General features: G+C 38.4%; 1 protein-coding gene and 1 pseudogene across 6 annotated transcripts in view; both read right to left on the reverse strand.

Annotated features, from left to right (window-relative positions):
• ITSN2 (intersectin 2) overlaps positions 1–22,902 on the reverse strand; it is a 165,580-nt gene that overhangs the window by 112,769 nt on the left and 29,909 nt on the right. For all 6 annotated transcript variants that reach the window (XM_021677056.2, XM_012453321.3, XM_012453320.3 and 3 more), the window contains exons 2-5: positions 20,878–20,941; positions 4,288–4,380; positions 2,294–2,357; positions 990–1,153 (exon numbers count right to left, since the gene is read on the reverse strand). In XM_021677056.2, the coding sequence (XP_021532731.2) occupies positions 990–1,153; positions 2,294–2,357; positions 4,288–4,380; positions 20,878–20,908 (352 nt within the window). In that variant the 5' untranslated portion in view covers positions 20,909–20,941. The remainder of the gene's footprint in view (positions 1–989; positions 1,154–2,293; positions 2,358–4,287; positions 4,381–20,877; positions 20,942–22,902) is intronic.
• Positions 20,488–20,606, reverse strand: LOC135269778 (5S ribosomal RNA; annotated as a pseudogene).

Raw genomic sequence — 22,902 nt, forward strand, 5'->3', positions numbered from 1 at the left:
AGAACTACAAGCACACACACCCATAACCAGCTCCAGAATTCTGTGTTCTAAGATCTGTAGTGAAGGAACATGTTTTAGATACACAGACATACCAATCGAATGTTCCATTCAAAATGAATACTTCTCACATATAAGAAACTGTCTAATTAAAATTAACAGAAAACATACGAACTGGTTATCACTGATGAATATGTAAACTTATTAGCCCAAAGTCTGCAACTTTTGGCCCTAAATTTAGCTGGCTAATAAACATTTTTTAAAAATTCGGCCAGGTGCAGTGGCTCACACCTGCAATCCCAGCACTTTGGGAGGCTGAGGCGGGCAGATCACGAGGTCAAGAGATGGAGACCATCCTGGTCAACATGGTGAAACCCTGCCTCTACAAAAAAATACAAAAATTAGCTGAGCATGATGGTGCATGCCTGTAGTCCCAGCTACTCTGGAGGCTAAGCCAGGAGAATCGCTTGAACCCGGGAGGCAGAGGTTGCAGTGAACCAAGCTCATGCCACTGCACTCCAGCCTGGGTAACAGAGCAAGACACTGTCTCAAAAAAAAAAGAAAATTTCAACTTACATAAAATTTTAAATTACCTCCCAAATCAAACCATTTCATTTGAGTTTAAAACTGCTCAAAATTTTTTCTATATTACTCATATAGAGAGAGACAGGAAACTAAGAATAGTATTTGGTATTGGCTATACCTAGGGAGACCATATAATTTATCACCCAACTATGAGTTGTAAAAGGAGACATTAACTGGATCAGATGCCAGGAAAAAAGGCATAATAAACCAGAAGTGTCCCTAGAAAACCTGAACACATGGACACCCTACCTGTGACAGTGAATTTAATATTTATTATCTCTAACATGAAAATTAACTTGGAATCTGGGGATTGTCATTTTGTGCTAACAAATTTTTCTAATACTCAAATATGCCTAGGGATAAAGTTTAAGTAGCAAATATGGGTATTTAAGTTAATATATACATACCAAAACGAGCAGAAATTAATGGAGAAAACAAAGGGGGTTGCTTCATAATAGGAGGGAGAACCACAGGCAACTGTTGGCCTTGAAGCTTCAGTTTGATGAGTTTCATAGCTATGGAGAACTCTTGCTGATCCATCTTCCCATCCTTGTTTAGGTCTGATAAAGCCCTAAAGCAGCATGAGGTAGGTAAATTGGTATGTGGGGTAGTGCTGGGAAAACTAATGTTATTTTGGGGGTTGACAAAGTAAAAACAATGATATAGCATTCATGTGTACATCATTACTAAATTTAAAACATATATATATAAAATATATATAACATATAATATTTAAAATATATCTAATAACAAAAAGATAAAACCTATACATTAAGAAATACTGACCAGAGATAACAACTAATAAAACACTGCCTGTCTATATAGAATCTAGAGACCTTTGGACTGAATTCCACCAGTTTAGGCAGAAAAAAATTCAAGAGTATAATACTTCTAAATTTAATTTATTCATTTGTCCAAAAATTTATTGAATACTTGCTATGTGCTTCATACTCTTTCAGGCAGGAGAATATTCCAAGTGGAAAGATGGGGTCGGGGTTGTTACTTACTGTAAATGTTTTTTGAAAAAACAAATATTATAGAGAATAGTTTCTTTAAAGAAGGAGCAGGGGAAGGGAGGAGTGATTTGAGCTTTATAGATTACGAAATAAATGAAACCACAAAATAACAGAAAGAGGATTTTTAGATTCTGCCAAATTATAAGAAAATTTTTCTCAGTGATAATGTAAATATCTTTCCTTAGAAATTCTAATGAAATCAGAAATTTGTCCTAGAACTAAACCCAAATTATTTTCACTCATTTGCTCAATAAAATTTATTTTCCAAAAAACTGTAGAAATACTTTTCTTTAAGAGACAGAGTCTCATTCCGTCATCTAGGCTGGGGTGCAGTGACACAATCATAGTTCACTGCAGCACTGAATTCCTGGGCTCAAGTGATCCTTCCATCGTGACCTCCCTGAGTAGCTGGGGCTAGAGGTGTGGGCCACCATACCCGGCTAATTTTTTTTCAATTTTCTGTAGAGATAGGGTTCTTACTATGTTGCCCAGGCTAGTCTCAAACTCCTGGCCTCAAGCAATCCTCCTGCCTCAGACTTCCAAAGTGCTGGGATTATACTGAGCCATCATGCCTGGCAGAAATAGTCTTAATAACCAATAGAATGCAACTAAAAACAATTTTATGTTAACACTATATTATAAAAAACAACATATTATCAGAAAATTAGGTTCATCTACAAAAGAAAACACTTTACCATATTTCAGCTAAAACAGGGGCCGGCAGACCTGATTGTAAGAAAAAATTACGTGCTTGATCACCTGAAAGTAATAAAAACAAAACCCAAGCAGCACATTAGTAAATGAAATTATTTCAATGCTTCTGAATAACAATAATGAGTATATGTTAATGATTTATTATAATTTTAATACCAATCACTAAATGAAAGAGAAATACAAATATAAAATTACTTACATTAATAAGACAGATAATTTTAAAACAAAAGTCACATCTGCACTTCTGTATATTAATCAGTGACAAAAGATTACATTATTCATCTTGGTTTTTTCACAATTGGGGTCTTCCTTAAAAATATTTGCATTTAGTAAAATTTATATTTAAAAACACTAATCCCTAAAAGAGTTCAATGTAAAAAGTACCAGGTGTTACGAGGGACAGTCCTCCATGAGTTTCTTCACACTCCTAATGTGTCCTGCTGTGTATGCCAATAATGTAAGACCCTAATTGCTCCCTGCCTGGGTCATTTCTCAGAGTTGGGTTTGTAATGAACAATCTTTTTTGTGTGTTTGTTTTTGTGCTTTTTTTTTTTTTTTTTGAGTCACAGTCTTGCTCTATAGCCCAGGCTGGAGTACAGTGGTGTGATCTCGGCACACTGCAACCTCCGCCTCCAGCGTTCAAGCAATTCTCCTGCCTCAGCCTCCCAGGACTATAGACACATGCCACCATGCTGGGCTAATTTTTTGTATTTTTAGTAAGAGACGGGGTTTCACTGTGTTAGCCAGGATGGTCTCAATCTCCTGACCTCGCGATCCACCCACTTCGGCCTCCCAAAGTGCTGGGATTACAGGTGTGAGCCACCATGCCCAGCCTGTAATGAGCAATCTTAAGGAATCAGGTAATGTCTCCCACTGAGACAAGGGACAAACTTGCTTTATTGTTTGCTACAAAAGGGTGGGTTCCCCAAATTCAGTGTTCCTCTCCTATAACACAACCATAGCATGTGCAGCATTCTTCTGGGCTCTCTGCATTGTCTCTGTGGGACTTAGAAACACTAAAGGAAACAGAAAGATGCCAGTGCTCATTTTGCTAGTTGGTCATAAAGTTCTTTGTCTCTGCCTCAGCAATCTTGGGTCTCCCACCAGTAGCAGACAAAGTTATTAACTTGAAAGCAGGGTAATCAAATCCTGATACCAGGTAAGGTAATTACTATCATAGCAGTACAAATAACACGGTTAAGTAGATGGATTCTAAAGTCAGGGTTGAATGGCTTCAAAGCCCAGATTAACACTAACCATCTTTTTAACCTTAGGCAGTTACATAACATCTCTTAGTCTCTGTTTCACTACCTGTAAATATAGACAACAACAGTACCTACTTTACAGGGTTGTTGTGAAGGTTAAATAATACAATGCACTTAGCATAGCATCTGGTATATAGTAAAAATTCAATAAATATCATTGTTCTCATAGTTACTATTATTGTATGTAAAGCACTAAGCTACTCTGGCATAGAAAATGTTTAATTAATAGGAAAAAAATTTGAAAGGCACACCTAAATTAATCCCATTTTGGCTCTCGTGGTCTTTCTGCAAAATAAGAGCTAGCATCAACAATCAGTGCTTGATATAGTCTCAAACACAGAGAGCTAGCATTAGGAAAACAGATTCCAGAAAAAAAACTCTAGATTATTTTCCATGAAATGAATCTTGAAGAAATAAACTGAAAGTTTTCTAGATAAAATGTTAAAATGTGAAACTAGACAATTACACAGAAATTCTTGACCATCATTTAAGATTCAGGAAAAATCTTCCATATGCCAAATTCAAAACGACAAATTAAGACAGTTCCAGGAAAAATAAGAAAGTTAGCATTTCTTTAATTTCTAGAATTCTGATTGGAATTGTATAGTTTATTAACACAAATTTGATGGCAGTCAAATTAAAACTAATTCTTAGATATCACATAAGGAGCATAATTCACAAATAAAATAAAACTAATTATAAACACAAACCTGTTATGTAACCTCCTGAAGGTTTGAGGTTATCAAACTGCCTGTCATGCTTAGTACGTTCTTCAGAGGTAATAGCCCACATGTTTGGCCCTCCTGAAACATAGGTGGAAGACAAAGAACTATAGTGTATACATGAGAATGCTCAAAATACAATTCTAAAATGTAAACGCAAATCACAAGTGTCCATTTTATGACAGTATTTAATATTTGAGTGACACAAATAATAGAGTTCTATCATAACCATATACAGCACAGCCCTAAGGCTTTTCACTCATTCACTCAATTAACATCTACTGAACAAGTGCTGTATAACACTCACTGGAAATGGGCATCAAGCTAAATACTGCCAAAAATATGAAGAAAATATTCCTATCCTCAAGGAATTCATGCTCTAGAAAACAACTAACAGCACTTATAGTATTAACCTGTGAAGAATCCTAAGCAGAAACATATACTAACATGGTTTAACTCTGTGTCCCCCCCAGAATTTCATCTTGAATTGTAATCCCCGCATGTCAGAGGAAAGGCCTGGTGGGAGATAAATGGATCATGGGGGTGGATTTCTCTTTTGCTGTTCTTGTGATAGTGAGTGAGTTCTCACGATAGCTGATGGTTTTAAAGTGTGGCACTTCCCCCACTTGCTGCTTCTCTCCCTCCTGCTGCCATGTAAGACACGCTTTGCTTCCTCTTCACCTTCCACCTTGATTGTTGAGTTTCCTGAGGCCTCTCCAGCTATGTGGAACTGTGAGTCAATCAAACACTTTTCTTCAAAAATTACCCAGTCTCAGGCAGTTCTTCACAGCAGTGTGAAAACAGACTAATACAGATACCAAAAAAGCTGTGCCAATTCTGAGTTAGAAGCACCAAGGATGAGATGACAGGAAAGGTAACACTGAGGCAGAGCCTTGAAGCTTGCTTTGAATTTTACTACATGAAGACGAGGGATAAGAAAACGTCACACAGTAAGGGCAGCATGAGAAGTCAAGGCATGTGTGAGGTGCTGTAAGTACACTGAGTAGATTAATAACTAGAGTTAATATTAGTAATAATAATAAACAGGTAGGGCGGGATTAACTGTAAAAAGGTCTTAAATGCCATCCTCAAGAGTCTGACCTTGGAAGTTATAGAGAGCCATTTGGTAGTTTTTTTTTTATTTGTTTTTTTTTGGAGACAGAGTCTCGCTCTGTCACCAGGCGCCAGGCTGGAGTGCAGTGGCGCGATCTTGGCTCACTGCAACCTCCGCCTCCCGGGTTCAAGCAATTCTCCTGCCTCAGCCTCCGAAGTAGCTGGGACTACAGGCATGCGCCACCACACCCAGCTAATTTTTGTATTTTTAAGTAGAGACAGGGTTTCACCATGTTGGCCAGGATGGTCTCGATCTCTTGACCTTGTGATCCACCTGGCTTGGCCTCCCAAAGTGCTGGGATTACAGGCGTGAGCCACCGCACCCAGCCCATTTGGTAGTTTTTAAATAAGATTTTAATTTGGAATAATTACAGATTTACAGAAAATTTGCAAAGATAGTACATGGCTCCTATATACCTTTCACCCAATTTCTACTATGTTAATAGCTTACACAACCATAGTACATTTGTCAAAACAAAGACATTAACGTTGGTATATAACTACTGGCTAAATTAATTCTTCTACCAGCAGTGGTGGCTGGTAAACTCCAACAGAATTAAACTCTGGGTAGTGAAGACAGCACAAGGCTCTGTGACTGACGATTCTGCCAATCAGAGCCTCTGGCAAAAGGAAGTAGCCTTCACCTAGAGATACTCTTTGGGATCAGAAGGCTTGACCCATGGAGGCCACGATTCTCTGGCCTGAGAGTCCCATTTTGGGAAGGGTCAACTTGAATTCCACAGCAAGGTGGGAATAACCTGAAAAGCCTTGCTTGTCAAATAGAAATGGTATATCCAAAAAGATACAGATCTATTTTATGACAGTATTTAATATTTAAGTGACACAAAGAGTAGAGCTGGCCCCAATAGCATTTTGGCTTTACGTTAAAAAGTGACAGTGGCAGGGTGTGGTGGTTCATGCCTGTAATCCCAGTACTTTGGGAGGCTAAGGCGGGCAGATCACCTTAGGTCAGGAATTCGAGATTAGCCTGGCCAACATGGTGACACCCCATCTCTACTAAAAATACAAAAAAAAATTAGTTGGGTATGGTGGCAGGTGCCGGCAACTCAGGAAGCTGAGGCAGAATCGCTTGAACCCAGGAAGCAGAGGTTGCAGTGAGCCAAGTTCATGCCATTGCACACCAGCCTGGGCGACAAGAGCAAAACTCAGTCTCAAAAAAAAAAAAAAAAAAAAAAAAGTGGCAGCTATCCCTCTGAGGGAGACCTTTATGCACACTCCACTGCCTATAGTAAAGCTACTAGATCAAGGAAGCCTCAGATCAGAGAAGCTGCAAGTTGCTGGTGTTCACTGGCCTGCAGTGGCTGTTCAGCCTCAGGTAGTTATGCTTAACTAAAAGGAGACATGGGCAGAACCTGGATTCTTGGGCTGCTGCCAATGACCCAGCTGTTTGCTTTGCCACTTGGAAAATTACAGACTGACAGATTAAAGACACTCTCCTGGGGCTACAAATTGAAAACAAATTTCGGCTGCTAATTGAATTGTCTGGGTCACCTATGTAGACACCTACAGTAAGGGCCCAGCCTCTCATTTATACTGAAATCAAGCATGACTAATATAGAGGATACCACTGCATGCCAAACTTGTGACTTGGGGATGGGGGAGGTCTCATTGCAGGTGGCATTGTTCCTTTTGGCTCTTGACAGATTGACTATATTGGACCTTTGTTCCCTCTTTCTCAAGCTATCAATGGTGCCTCAAACTATTGACAATTTTTGTTTGTTTTTTTACATAGACTTTTTAGAGCAGTTTTAGGTTCACAGCAAGATTGAGCAGGAGGTACAAACATTTCTCCTGTGCCTTCCGTCCACCTATGCATAGTCCCTCCCATTAAAACATTCCAGTTGATACTTTTTTAGGTTACCAATCAGCCTACGATGCCCACACTGTTATGACCCTTGAAACTAATCTGTGTCATGTTTCCTTTTTTTTTTTAATTTAATTTTGAGACAGGGTCTTGTTCTGTTGCCCAGGCTGGAGTGCAGTGACCCTTGGCTTACTGCAGGCTTGACATCCCAGGCTCAAGTGATTCTCCCACCTCAGCCTCCTGAGTAGCTGGGACTATAGGCATGTGTCACCACACCTGGCTAATTTTTATAATTTTTTTTTTTAGTTTAATGTATTTTAATGGTAAATTTACAGGAAAAGCACAGAAGACAGACAACATTAAAAACATGGAGGACAACTCAGAAAAGTACAGCAAACAGATGGAATCTACTGTATGATAAACATGCTATAAACACCATTTCGTTGCCATCAATAAGAAATTTACTTGTTTAATAAAAAATCCAAATGCTGGCACTGTCCAGAAAAATTTAACAGGTTTATTTAGAATGACTACAAAGTTGAACCGCTGAAACTTGTTCACTGAAACATTTCAACATGCATTCATGCTTTAAAACGTCTCCACATTTTATTAAAAATTCACACACAAATGAAAATGGAAAAACTGCCAATACCTGATGTCTGTCCCCTATTTTTCCACTTGCGATCATACTTAGGTACCTTTTGACCCAATGGAAAAAAAAAAATCTAACATTCAGAACTACCAATAACAGAAAGAAGGAAAAAGAATTTTTTTTTTTTGAGAATGAAATGTTTCCCATCATTGTGGATTCTTAAGCACGTTCTCCACATATGCAGCATGCTAGCTGGATGTCTTTTGGCATAACTGTTACAAGTTTGGCATATGTAGAGCACATAGGTTGGTATCTTCAAAAAGGCCAACCAGATAGGCCTCACTTGCCTTCTGCAAAGCACCGATAGCTGCACTCTGGAAGCACAGATCTGTTTTAAAGTCCTGAGCAATGTCTCGCACCCGACCCTGGAAGGGAAGTTAGTGAATCAGAAGTTCAGTGGACTTCTGATAACATCTAATTTCACAGAGTGCCACAGTACTAGGCCTGTAAAAATGAGGTTTCTTCACCCATCCAGGAGAGGGCGCACTCTTGGGAGTGGCTTTTGTAGCCAGTTGCTTCCTGGGTGCTTTACCATCAGTCAATTTGCGAACAGTCAGTTTTGTATGAACCATAGTATACAGACCTCCTTACTTTACCCCCCTTTTCCTTTGGTTGGAGCTTGGCTAGCGAGAGGCGGCATGGCCTAATGTTTGCATATTTTATAGAGACGGGGATCTCACTATGTTGCCAAGGCTGGTCTCAAACTTCTGGGCTCAAGTGATCCTCCTGCTTTGACCTTCCATAATCTGTGTCATGTTTTTGGCTTTCTGGATCACATGCATTCTGACATGGATGTATTTTTATCAAAAAGCCATTCAACAATGCACTGATAGTGTGATTCTACTTCCATCACTTCTTCCTGGGCCACATACTTTAAGATAGTGTGGTCACTGACTGTAGATGTCCCCAGAAGGGATTCATTGCCTATTCACTGCTTCCTGGCTAAAGATCAGGGCTAAGGGGTGGGAGATCACAGGAGATACACAGACCTATTTATTGTGAAAATTCAGGATTCTACTCTGACCGTTCCTGGACATGATGCATCTTTCTATCACCTAACAGCAACCACAGGCAGGCTTGGTTCATAAACCCTCCAGCTGGGCCACTCAGGTAAGAGGATCTAGAGCAGGAATCCCCAACCCCAGGGCTGCAGACTGGTACTGGTCCGTGGCCTGTTGGGAACCTGGCAGCACAGAAAGTGAGCAGTGGGCAAGCAAGCATTACCACCTGAGCAGCGCCTCCTGTCAGATCAGTGGCAGCATTAGATTCTCACAGCAGCACAAACCCTATTGTGAGCTGTGCGTGTGAGGAATCTGGGTTGCATGCTCCTTATGAGAATCTAACGCCTGATGATCTGAGGTGTAACAGTTTCATCCTAAAACCACGCACCCCCACCACCCTACCCCAAATCTGTAGAAAAATTGTCTTTCATGAAACTGGTTGCTGATGCCAAAAAGGTTGGGGACCACTGATCTAGAGGATTCAAAGTTAATTCTGGTTAGAGTTTAGGAAAATGTCCCTCTTACATCTAACTCTTCTGGATCACTAGGAAATGGTAAAGTTATGCTACTGAAATGAGACACCCAGGTTTAATGGCAGTAGAGAGAAACAAGTAGGCAGCTGAGGAAGAAAAGCCTTAGATCCCAAGAGGTATGACATTGAGAGGAATTAATGATATTTTCTCTTGTAGAACTGCCCCAGTGGCCTTCTTCTCCAAGAAAAATGCCTTGGTGTAGGCTCTCCTAAACTGTTGGAAGTACCTTATGAGTCTGCCATCACCCATCAGAAGCCTCATCAAGAGTCTATTAGGAACATCAGGAATGACCCCAGCAAATGCATCTCCTGTCCATACACTTCCAGAGGTCTTCCCCGACCCTCAACCTCAGTAATGAATGAATTTCACCCAGCTGGTGGTAAGGACAAACAGAACAAGTGGGACTAATTCGGGCAATCCCTCCAAAAACAAGGACTAGACTCAATTACTCAAACTCCACAGGAAACCCTCAGACTTGCCAGTCATCCAGGAGGCTATGTTAGAGGCACTGTCAACCTGTGATCTTCTTCTGATGTAGATCCCACGGCAGGGTTGTTGGGGGTAGATAACTATAAACATTTTCTTTCCAAGCATAACCCATGTGCACCATTGATATTCTACTTCTCTGGAAACCTTCCGTTAACTTGCCTCCCTCCAAAACACAGTAATGTACATGAAGAGATTTTCAAGTATTTAAAAAAACACTTCCTCAGCCCTGGAAGGCATTCAGGTCAGCCTTGACTCCGGCCAGGGTTGTTAAGAGATTTATTCTATATTTTATTTTTTGCAGGCCAAGGTAAAGTGTGTGCAATTATGAATACAACCTACTGTACCCAGATTACTGATACAGGCCAGGTAGAAAAGTTAAAACAAAACTTAAGGAGAGGCCGGACACAGTGGTGCACACTTGTAATCCTAGTACTTTGGGAGTCTGAGGCAGGAGGATCTCTTAAACTCAGGAGTCAGCCGGGGCAACATAGTGAGACCCCATCTCTACAAAAAACTTAAAAAATTAGCCAGGAGTGGTGGCTCACACCTATAATCACAGCTACTCAGGAGGCTGAGGTGGAAGGACTGCTTGAGCCCAGGAGATGGATCCTGCAGTGAGCAGTGATCGCACCATTGTCTGGGTGACAGAACAAGACCCTGTCTCAAAAAAAAAAAAAAAAAAAAAACCCACTGTTTATTAAGGAGAAAGCCACCTGGCTTTCTAAAGGAGACACTGATGATTTATGGGATTTGTTTAGCTGGGACCTTGCAGAGTACACCTGAGAACACTGCAGTCACTGAGATCAACCTGCTGCTTGGAGTTGATTAGCCTTAATTAAATGCTGCGTAAAATAAATCAAACAGACTTAGTCCCAGCCCCTGTTTTGTCAGATCAATCAGAGTAGCCAAATTAGTGGTATGTATACTCATGAGAAAATTTTCTACAAGTCCAGACTATGAAGAAACAAGGGAGAGAAACTCTTGGGAGACAATTCTCCATGAGTTTCTCATGTTTCTGTACATCTTATAAAGAAAAGGATTGATACCTTTTGTTCCAAACTCTTTGAGGATGTCTGCATTGCAGATACAGGGGTTTCTTCCTGAGCTTGGGATTAGCTTTTCGTTCTCCACTCTTCCCATGTGATTATACCAGCTCTCTGAGGAGGTTTTTGTAAAGCTCTACACATTCAACATGACTAATAACCATCTATACTTCTGACTATCTTTTCAGTTTATTCCATTTCTGCCAATAAGGAACCAAATATGTTCAGGTATATAAACTCATACGTAATTCCTGTTTGTATTGTACAAAAATCTGCCTTACAAAGACAATTTTCCAGGAAAGTATATCACTGAAAAGTAGGAGCTCACTATAATTTTTCACACTAACATGACTTCAACAAATTATTCTTGGAGAGAGATCCAAGATGGCTGACCACTAGCAGCTCGGGCACGTAGCTCCCAGTGAAAGCGCAGAGAACGAGAGGACGCCACACTTTCAGACGAATATTTGTAGCTCACGGACCAGGAGATTCCCAGCGGAGGAGCTCCACGGGTGGCCAGAGCGACTCTTGTGGCCGGCGCGGCGGTTTTGCTGGCGCCTTAAAGCGGCAGTTCTTGGTGCAGAGTCCAGAGATTCCTGGGCAGAAAGGCACCATCAATCTTAACACCGCTGTTTTGGCCGGCGCAGTGGATTGCTCAGATTTCGGCGCTGGGAATCAAAAAGTTGGACGTCCGCTCAGAGACCTAGTTAGAAAGTCGGTAATTACAAAGACAACAGACGGATACATATATAATGAAGGGAAGAAACCAGCCTAAAAAGGCAGAGAATACTCAAAATCAGAATGCCTCTGCCTCTACAGGGGATCGCAATTCCTCATCAGTAACGGAACAAGACTTAATGGAGAACGAGTGTGTTCCAATAACAGAAGCAGGTTTCAAAATGTGGGTGATGAGAAACTTCTGTGAATTAAAAGAACTTGTTCTAACCCAATGCAAAGAAACTAAGAACCTTAAAAAAAGGTTTGACGAAATGCTAACGAGAATGGACAATTTAGAGAGGAATATAAGTGAACTGATGGAGCTGAAAAACACAACACGAGAACTTCGTGAAGCATGCACAAGCTTAAACAGTCGAATTGATCAAGCAGAAGAAAGGATATCAGAAGTCGAGGACCAGTTCAGTGAAATGAAACGAGAAGACAAGATTGGAGAAAAAAGGATAAAAAGGAATGAGCAAAGTCTCCAGGAAATATGGGACTATGTGAAAAGACCTAATCTACGTTTGATAGGTGTACCTGAATGTGATGAAGAGAATGAATCCAAGTTGGAAAATACTCTTCAGGATATCATTCAGGAAAACTTTCCCAACTTAGCAAGGCAAGGTAATATTCAACTCCAGGTAATACAGAGAACACCACAAAGATATTGTTCAAGAAGACCAACCCCAAGGCACATAATTGCCAGATTTATTAGGGTTGAAATGAAGGAGAAAATACTAAGGGCAGCCAGAGAGAAAGGTCAGGTTACCCACAAAGGGAAATCTATCAGACTCACAGCAGATCTCTCAGCAGAAACCCTACAAGCCAGAAAAGAGTGGGGACCAATATTTAACATCCTTAAAGAAAAGAACTTTCAACCCAGAATTTCCTATCCAGCCAAACTAAGCTTTATGAGCGAAGGAAAAATTAAATCTTTTGCGAACAAACAAGTACTTAGAGAGTTCACCATCACCAGGCCTGCTTTACAAGAGCTTCTGAAAGAAGCACTATACATAAAAAGGAACAACCAATATCAGCCTTTCCAAAAATATATTAAAAAGCAAAGAACATTAATACAATGAAAAATTTACATCAACTAATGGGCAAAACAGCCAGCTAGCATCAAATGCCAGTATTAAACTTATATATATTTCAATTGGATAAAAAGCCAAAACCCATCGGTATGCTGCATCCAGACCCATCTTACATGCAACAATACACAAAGACTCAAAGAGAAGGAGGAAGATTTACCAACCAGAGAGTAAAAATAAACAAATAAACAAAAAGCAGGAGATGCAATTCTCGCCTCTGATAAAGTAGACTTTAAAGCAACAAAGATCAAAAGAGGCAAAGAAGGACATTACATAATGGTAAAAGGATCAATGTAACAAGAATAGCTAACGATTCTATAGATCAACGAGATAGAAAATTAACAAGGATATTCAGGACTTGAACTCAGACCTGGAACAAGTAAACTTAATAAACATTTATAGAACTCTCCACTTCAAATACACAAAACATACATTACCACCTCACACCTATTCCAAAAGTGACTATATAATTGGAAGTAAATCACTCCTCAGTAATCGCATAGCATTTCATAGGTTTAAATGAAATATTGGTTGGCTGTTTGTTTGTTATCTTCTTCCCTTATTCCTTCCTGACTACATCATTAAGTATAATTATCAGTATACAAGAGGTTTTCAATACCCATTACTAAATTGCATTCTAGCCTGGGCAAGAAAGCAATACTCCCATTCTCTCTCCCTCTTTCTTTTCCTTTTTCCTCCTCCCCATTCTCTCTCTCTCTTTCTCTTCCTTTTTCCTCCTCCCCATTCTCTCTCTTTCTCTTTAATAAAAAAAAAAAAAAAAAATTTTAAAATTAATATATTAAAATGTTCATGAGAGTATAAAATATTCATATATGTTAATCTGTCAGAATATGTGTTGCTACAGATTTTGGATTGAAATGTCTGCAGTATTTATAAAACTGTAAACTGTTTCCACCCTTTCCACTTTAACCCAATGTTCACATTGTTATGAATTTCTTAGTAGACAATATGCACATTTGCACAATAATTCATGTTCAAAGATGTTGGTTTTAGTTCTATTGATCATAACAATGAGTAAGAACAATTTATGTATCTATCAGGTACAGAATGGTTTAACTAATTATGGTATATTAATGCTTTAAGATTCTAGAGAGTGAAAAAAAAAAAAAAAAAAAAAAAATTATTCTTAGTCCTAAATGACTGGGTTTAAAAAAAATCTATAAATATCCTCTCTTAAAGAGGAGTTTTATGATAGTTAAAAATAAAGAAACAGATGTACTGAAGAACTAAGAACCTAAAATAGCTAAACCTACACACTTTCTAAATAAAGAAATACCACATATGTAGTAAAAATCCTACTTAGTTTATCAGTTTATCAGAAAATAAATAAATAAACCTGTCAGGATTCCTGTGACTAGGAAGGCAAGCAGTGTAGCCAAAGAACTGATTTTCTACTGTATGACTTCAGAAAAATGATGCTGATTTTAAAAGTAACAAAAATGACAACAACAAAAGATGACAAAGAAGGAAGCAGCTCACCTTTATTGTACCCAGATTATATGTCAGTGACTTTATATGCAGTAACTCACTGAGCCCCCAGCATTAACCTATAAATTAAAGTACTATTATTATTCTTATTTTATAGGTTAAGGAAACTGAAAACCCATGGTGGTAAAGTAACTTGCTCAAGGTCATACATTAAGTGACAGAGCTGAGATTAGAACCTGGGTAGCCTGACTCCAGAGTCTGCATGCTGAACTCTGCACCATACTATGTCCCAATATACATGGTTAAGATGCTCATGTCTCTGTACTTCAGATGCCACCTCTATAAACTAGGGATATTATCTAACTCCACAGGCCTGTTGTAAAGATTACATGTAATAAACCTCCATTATAGCTAACACTTAATGAAACTCACCATGTGTCCTGTACTTTTCTAAGAGCTTTACATGCATTGCTTCAAGTAAGTCTCACAAGAGTCCCATGAAGTAACTATTGCTATCGCTGTTTTTCAGAGAAGGAAACAGTGGTATAGAGATATTAAATAATTTTCCCGAGGTAATAAAATTGGTTAAGTGTTGAAGGTAAGATAGGAATCTACTCAGGCTTAATTAAGAGTCTTAAACTATCCGCCTTGCTGGTAATTAAAAAGAAATACACTCACAAATATATTTTCCATTGATTTCTAACAAGATGTGAAGATAATTAAATGTGGAAAACAGTCCTTTCATCAAGTGGTGCTGAAAGAACTGGATATCCATATTAAAAAAACAACAGAAGAACCTCAACCTTGTACTATATACATAAATTAACTCTAAATGAATCACAGAACTAGATATGATAAAACTTCTTGAAGAAAACATGGAAGAAAATGTCTGTGACTTTGGATTATGCAGTGACTTTTTAGAACACAAAAGGCAAAAATTATTCAAATGTTCTGACAAACTGAACTTTTATCTAAAATTTCCACTCTCTTAAAAGACACTTAAGAAAAGGAAAAGACCAACTACAGACTGAGAGAAAATATTTGCAAAACATATCCAGTAAATATAGGTCAGTATATATATAGAACTATTCAACTCAATAATTAGAAAATAATCCCCCCCCCCCACTGCAAAGAAAGGAACAAAAGATTTGAACACACACATCAAAGATATTCAGATGGCAAATAAACATGTGACAAGATGCTCAATATCACTGATCATCAGGGAAACGTAAATTAAAACCACAAAAAGTATCACTACATGCCTATTAGCGTGTCTGAAGATTAAAACAAACAAACAAAAACAACTAACACTACCGAGTACTGATAAGGATGTCAAATAACTGCAACTCATATATGCTGGTGGGAAAGCAAATGTGATAGTCACTGTGGAAAACAGTTGGGCAATTTCTTATGAAGTCAAATATACATTTCCACATGACTCAACAATAGACTCGAGTATTAACAAAAGACTGCTGGGTAAATACCCAAGAGAAATGAAGACCTATTTCCACATAAAAACCTGTTCTCTGATGGTTATAGCAGATTTTGTCATAATCACTAAAACCTGTAAATAACCCAAATGTTCTGCACCTGAACAGATAAAGAAATTGTGGAACACATTTATATAATGGAATACCACTCAGCAATAAACAGGAGAAATGCATGCAACATTATGAATGAATCACAAAAGTATTTTGCTAAGTGACAGAAGCCAGACACCAAAGGCTACATATTGTGAATTCCATTTATTTGACATTCTGGAAAAGGCAGAACTATAAGGACAGAAATCTGATTAGTGGATGCCAATAATACGTGGCTAAGGGTGGAGGTATGGGGTACAGGGAACTTTTTAGGTGATGCAAATGTTTTATATTCCAATTTATATGACTATACATAGTTTTAGAAACTCATCAAACTGTATTCTTTAAAAGAGTGAATTACACCCCCAATAAGCCCAATTTTAAAATAAACTAAATACAAAAATATAAAGCATCTAATTCATGCCTGCCATATGAAGAGTGCTCAATAAATTAGTTTCCTTATTCAATCCAATCCCAGGGAACAATATAATTTTTAAAAAGTCAGAGCATTCAAATTTTTCTCAGGTAATAGCCTAAAACTAAGGCTCTTTAGTTAGAGACCTTAAGACTATTTTAAGTCTGAAGAGTTTGATTAGGAAGGCTTAAAAGCTGCTCTAACATACGTGAGTATATATTCCCAGGCAGTGACAGACTACTGTTATCCTAAGACAAAACAGAGTTCTGCTGCATCAAAATTGCTGCACCAATGCTCATCACAGTATGATGCTTTCTTATATATATTACTACCTCCTCACATTTCCTTGGCTACATGTTTTCACAGGGGCTAACTCAACCTATCTGTTTATGTTTACTGTTTAGTTCCGCATATCTCCAACCAGTAATCTTGACACCTTCATATTCATTCATTCAATAAGCATTTATGGAGTACAAAGATGAATAAAATGAACCACTTGGTTGGGCACAGCCCAGCAATTTGGGAAGCTGAAGCAGGAGGAGAACTTGAGCCCAGGAGTCTGAGACCAGCCTGCGCAACATAGTGAGAACCCCGTCTCTAAAAACAAATTTTTTTTTAAGTAGTTGGTCATGGTGGCACATGTCTGTAGTCCCAGTTACTCTGGAGGCTGAGGCAAAAGGAATTGCTTAAGCCTGGGAGGTTGAGATTGCAGTGAGCAACCTTCATGCCACTGCACTCCAGCCTGGGTGACAAGACCCTGTCTCAAAAAAAAAAAAAAAAAAAAAAAAAAAAGAAAGAACATCTTAAAGGAATTCACAGACTCTAATATTTAAGAGACTCCACCAGCCAAGAAAATCACACACAACAATCATGATTATATATTATTAGGATTAATGTTAACCTAGAGAATAAAAATATTCTCTAAAGCATTATAATTTTTAAGTAGTATTCAAAAAACCTTTTAAAAAATTAGTCAGATTAGGCCAGGCGTGGTGGCTCACAGCTGTAATCCCAGCATTTTGGGAGGCCAAGGCAGGCAGATCACGAGGTCAGGAGTTCGAGATCAGCCTGGCTAATATAGTGAAACCCCATCTCTACTAAAAATACAAAAATTAGCCGAGCGTAGTGGCGTGCACCTGTACTCCCAGCTACTTGGGCTGAGGCAGAACAATTACTTGAACCCGGGAGGCAGAGGTTGCAGTGAGCTGAGATCGTGCCACTGCAATCCAGCCTGGGCAACAGAGCAAGACTCAGTCTCAAAAAAAAAAAATTAATCAGATTAAAACATAAAGTATTAATGTACCAAGAATTTTCTAGGAACAAAAAGATAACACTGGTCAGGCGTGGTGGCTCATGGCTGTAATCCAAGCAACTTTGGGAGGCTAAGGTGGTAGAACTACTTGAGCCCAGGAGTTCAAAATCAGCCTGGGCAATATAGGGAGACTCCATCTCTACAAAAATGTAAAAATTAGCTGGGTGTGGTGGCTCATGCCTGTGGTCCCAGCTACTCAGGCGGCAGAGGCAGGAGGATTGCTTGAATCTAGGAAGTCAAGCCTGCAGTGAGCTGTGTTCGTACCACTATACTCCAACCTAGGCAACAGAGTGGAGACCCTGTCTCAAAACAAACAAACACTGAAATAAGAAAACTGGCCAATACACGTAATTCAAAGCCAATTTTAAAATAGTTAATTCAATCCTGGCTTTCTTATTTAGAATATATCAACTAACAGAACCCCTTGAAGAGGCAAAAGTTTGTTACTTTGAACTTCAATGAAAACCTCCCAATCTTGTCTATATTTATCTGTAAGCCTTACCAAAGAGGCAGAAAAATCTAAGTTTGGGGGTTGAGGTCTAATATTTCCCTAAAAAGCTAACAACCTTTTACAATGTCTAGTAGTAATATTAGAAAATATTAAAATTCTATCTGCTTCCCCCAACTCATTACTGATATTGAAAATATGGGATTCTCATAAACATTTCTGTTGCTTATTCTCATCTTACCTGCCAGCTCTTTCAAACAAGCTCTCATAGTCAATGAAGAAGAAACATTTTACATTTACAGAATATCTACTATAGGCTAGGCCTTATCCAGTAAGTAGTGTCATCTCTGTTTTTACATATATATACACACATACACATATTTATATATATATATGCACACACATATATATACACACACATTCACACACAGGCATACTTATAGACAAGTCCCAATAGCAATGGCCATCAAAAAAATTTAACAATCCATGAGGAGCAAAGTTTTGTAAACTACTATACTATATTACAAAGTAGTATACTATACATGAATGCTGCTTTCAGTAACATCTTAAACCTTGAATTGAACTTAAATTAGATATGTCTAAGTTATCTTCAATCTTCTAAGTAGGAAGGTATACCACAGTCTACATTTGCAATTAATTCTCCAGAAGTTTTTTAAAAAATTACCATCTCTATGCCTATAAACCACTTCCAAATGAATTTTCCAAAATTTTGGATGATTATTCACATAATCATTCTTTAGTTGTTGAATATTTCATTTGTTCTCAATGTTCTCTCTTATATATAATGCAATGAATGAGCTGCAAAGTAGATAAACAAATGTTTATGGAATGGAAGAAGCAGAATAAAGAAGGACCTGGGACTGTACTGCTTTATGTTAATTTTGCTTATAAACCTGATTAACATGTTGGTTGAAGTTTACAATTCAACTGTTCAATGCAAATTCCTTTGTATGGGGCATAAAAATCCTCAAACTTGAATAGATCATGTTACTACTACAATTACTGCCCTAATTTTAAACTTACAGATATCACTCATTACGGAAAAATTATTAAATTATTAAAAATTGTCTGTTGCATCAATCTTTATAATCCCACCCCATTTTCCCAATAGAGCAATACTCACATTAATCCTTAAATAATAGATATTGAAAAGGTGAAACGTGAAACAACAAAATCTTTACCTCAAGTCTATCCTTAAATGACCCACAGGATCTTACCACACATTAGAATTTGATTCTACTTTTTATACAAATAATTCACTTCTCCAAGACTTTCCTAAATCCTGAAGCATAAAACTTTAGATAAACAACATGTATTTTCTTTATTAACAATGTAATAATTTGGCCCTATGTCTGAAAACAAGTTTTAAGAAAACTGATTAACACCAGATGGCAATATCAAAACAGAATAGCTTTGTGAAGATGGTGTTTCTTCCCTCCTTTTTTTTTTTTTTTTTCACCCACGTTAGAGTACAATGGCTTCATCTTGGCTCACTGCAACCTCCGCCTCCTGGGTTCAAGCGATTCTCCTGCCTCAGCCTCCTGAGTAGCTGGGATTATAGGTGTGCACCACCACACCCAGCTAATATTTTGCGTATTTTTAGTAGAGACAAGGTTTCACCATGTTGGTCAGGCTGGTCTTGAACTCCTGACCTCATGATCTGCCTGCCTCGGCCTGCCAACCCTCCTTTTTTTTTTTTTAATGCTCTTTAATATTACTGTTTTCAATTTAAATGATAAAGAATTACTGAGTTTATTCTCTATTTCCTGATATTTATCTACAATTAGCTAATACAATTTACCACAAATTAAGAACTCAGTATCTAGATTTCTTTAGCAATTTAAAAATACAATGTATTTTTTTCAATTAATTATAAATGACAAACACAGTAAATACCTATTAAGGGTAGTTAATTAGTATTTGGGAAAAGAATTACTACAATCAGAACAAAACTTTAAAAATTTTTCATTATTGAAATTACCTAAGCGTTTTCTTTTTTCTTTTTCTTTTGAGATGGAATCTCACTTTGTTTCCCAGGCTGTAATGTAGTGGCACTGTCTTGGCTCAGTGCAACCTCTGCCTCTTAGTTCAAGTGATTTTCCAGCCTCAGCCTTCCAAGTAGCTGGGATTACAGGTGCCTGTCACCACACTCAGCAAATTTTTGTATTTTTAGTAGAAAAGGGGTTTCACCATGATGACCAGGCTGGTCTCCAACTCCTGACCTCAAGTGATCTGCCTCCCTCAACCTCACAAAGTGCTGGAATTACAGGCATGAGCCACTGCACCCAGCCAGCACTTCTTTTTAAAATGTTTCATATTAAACAATTATGCATGCAGGCATACATAATCTTATCTAAAGGGAAAATGTAATCTTACATAAATATTACTAAATTATTGGCTTCATCAGTTTACAATCAACTTATGCTAGCGAAATACCTTTAATATTCACCTTATAGCACTCTGCTTTTTGTCATCCAGGTTTTTTTTTCTTTTTTCAAAAACCTACAGCACCCGGTATTCCCAGACGGTCTCTCATCCAAGTACAAACCACACCCGACCCTGCTTAGCTTCCAAGATCAGACGAGATCAGGCATGTTCAGAGTGGTATGGCCGTAGACTGTCATCCAGTTTTACGCATCAAACACAATATACCTTTCAGTTATTCCTAACTGCTCAATGGCAAACACAAATTCCAGATTATAGCCATGGGATTTACGACATAATATTCTTAAAGAAGATATACGCAGTGTTTCAAAATATTTTCAACAAGAATACTTCAAGTTTTGTATTTATAAGCTTAAGGAAAATTATCTACATGAATATTTTATACCTCTACCAAAAAAAAAAAATTCCATAACCTCATCTTGCCACAAGCACAAAGCTGCTTACCATTCATAGCTGTGGGAAACTGAGCCATCATGGTCCTGAGTTTTCCTTGCTAGCTCTCAGCCATCTGCAACATAAAAACATTGTGCCGTTGGTAATACAACAAGGGCAGATCACAGCTTAGTGCACTCGCTAAGCAGTAGGAATGTCTGTCCCCTTCAGCTCACACTTCCAACAGAAAACAATGCACAGCTTCTGCAGGCAGAATTTACATTTGAGGAAGGGTAAGAGATTTTGTAGGGTAATCATGCTGTCTTAATTTAAAAAACAGTCACATATTTACTAGCAGATACTGAATAAAGAAACCCTTGGCATGAACCAACTTCTTGTAGAAATTAATTTGGGAAAGAAGAAAACAAATCAACCGTATAAATTAAGTATGTAAGAATAACATGAGGCCAGGCGTGATGGCTCACGCCTGTAATCCCAGCACTTTGGGAGGCCGAGGCGGTGGACCACAAGGTCAGGAGATCGAGATCACCCTAGCCAACATGGTGAAATCCCACCTCTACTAAAATTTCAAAAAAATTAGCTGGGCATGGTGGCGCACGCCTATAGTCCCAGCTACTTGTGAGGCTGAGGGAGGAGAATTGCTTGAACCCAGGAGGCAAAGATTACAGTGAGCTGAGATTGCGCCACTGCACTACCACCTGGGCAGCACTGCAAGACTATATCTCAAAAAATAATAACAACAAGAAAATCCATACTTTTTTTTTTTCTTGAGACAGAGTCTCACTCTGTTACCCAGGCTGGAGTGCAGTGGTGCAATCTCAGCTCACTGCAACTTCTGCCTCCTGGGTTCAAGCAATTCTCATGCCTTAGCCACTTGAGTAGCTGGGACTATGGGAATGCTCTACCATGCCTGGCTAATTTTTGTGTTTTTAGTAGAGATAGAGTTTTGCCATGTTGACCAGAATGGTCTTGAACTCCTGGCCTCAAGTGACCCACCCACCTCAGCCTCACAAAGTACTCGCATTATAGGCATGAGCCACTTGTACCCAGCCCACATTATTATTTTTTAAAAACTCCCCAACAAGAAAAATATTCAAAATAAATGCAGTGCAGCTGTATAATTGAGCTAAAGGGGTTCATAAAATAGTATAAAAGCAATCACTAAAACACACACATAATTATTAAAATAAACACATAACATAACTAAAGGTGCTGGGCAAGCACTCTATACTAGTAAGAGAGGGGACTTTGGAAATTCACAGCTCTGGGTTCAAACCCAGCTCTGCTATTCTCCCAGCTGTGACCATGGAAAAGTTATTTAACCTGTTTTGAGGCTGACCATGGAAAAGTTATTTAACCTGTTTTGAGACTGAGATTACTCATCTATAAAAATACTTTGCAGAAATAATTTTAAACATAATCCAGTAAACCACCTGCCACATAGGGTATTCAACAAATGGCTGCTATTTTGCAAACATCCAGAAAAGGAGAGTACAGAATCACTTTGAACTCTGAATTCATTATTCAGCTGTCAATAAATTCAAAATTTGTTCCATAAATCTTTTTGTGGCTTTTTTTTGCCTTTTTTTTTTTTTTTTTTTTTCCCTGGAGACGGACTCTCTCTCTTTCGCCCAGACTGGAGTGCAGTGGCACGATCTCTGCTCACTGCAACCTTGCCTCCCAGGTTCAAGTGATTCTCCTGCCTCAGCCTCCTGAATAGCTCGGTCTACAGGCACACGTCACCATGCCTGGCTAATTTTTGTTTGTTTTAGTAGAGACAGGGTTTCACCATGTTAGCCAGGCTAGCCTTGAACTCCTGAGCTCAAGTGATCTACTCGCCTCAGCCTCCCAAAGTGCCGGGATTACAGGCGTGAGCCACCATGCCCAGCCTGTTCCACGAGAGTCGGATGTTAGGAAGTGAAGGCCTATAAAATTTATAACAATGCACTTAGTAATTAAAGCCATGGATTATAATATTGCAGGAAAACATTACTATATTAAAGGATCACACTATATGTCATCTATTTACCCAAATCATTTAAATATTAGTATTTCTGGAAGCCTAAGAAAAATATT

This window comes from Aotus nancymaae, unplaced genomic scaffold (assembly GCF_030222135.1).
Source record: "Aotus nancymaae isolate 86718 unplaced genomic scaffold, 86718_ANA_hifiasm-v0.15.2.pri h1tg000057l, whole genome shotgun sequence".
Classification (NCBI taxonomy): Eukaryota; Metazoa; Chordata; class Mammalia; order Primates; family Aotidae; genus Aotus; species Aotus nancymaae.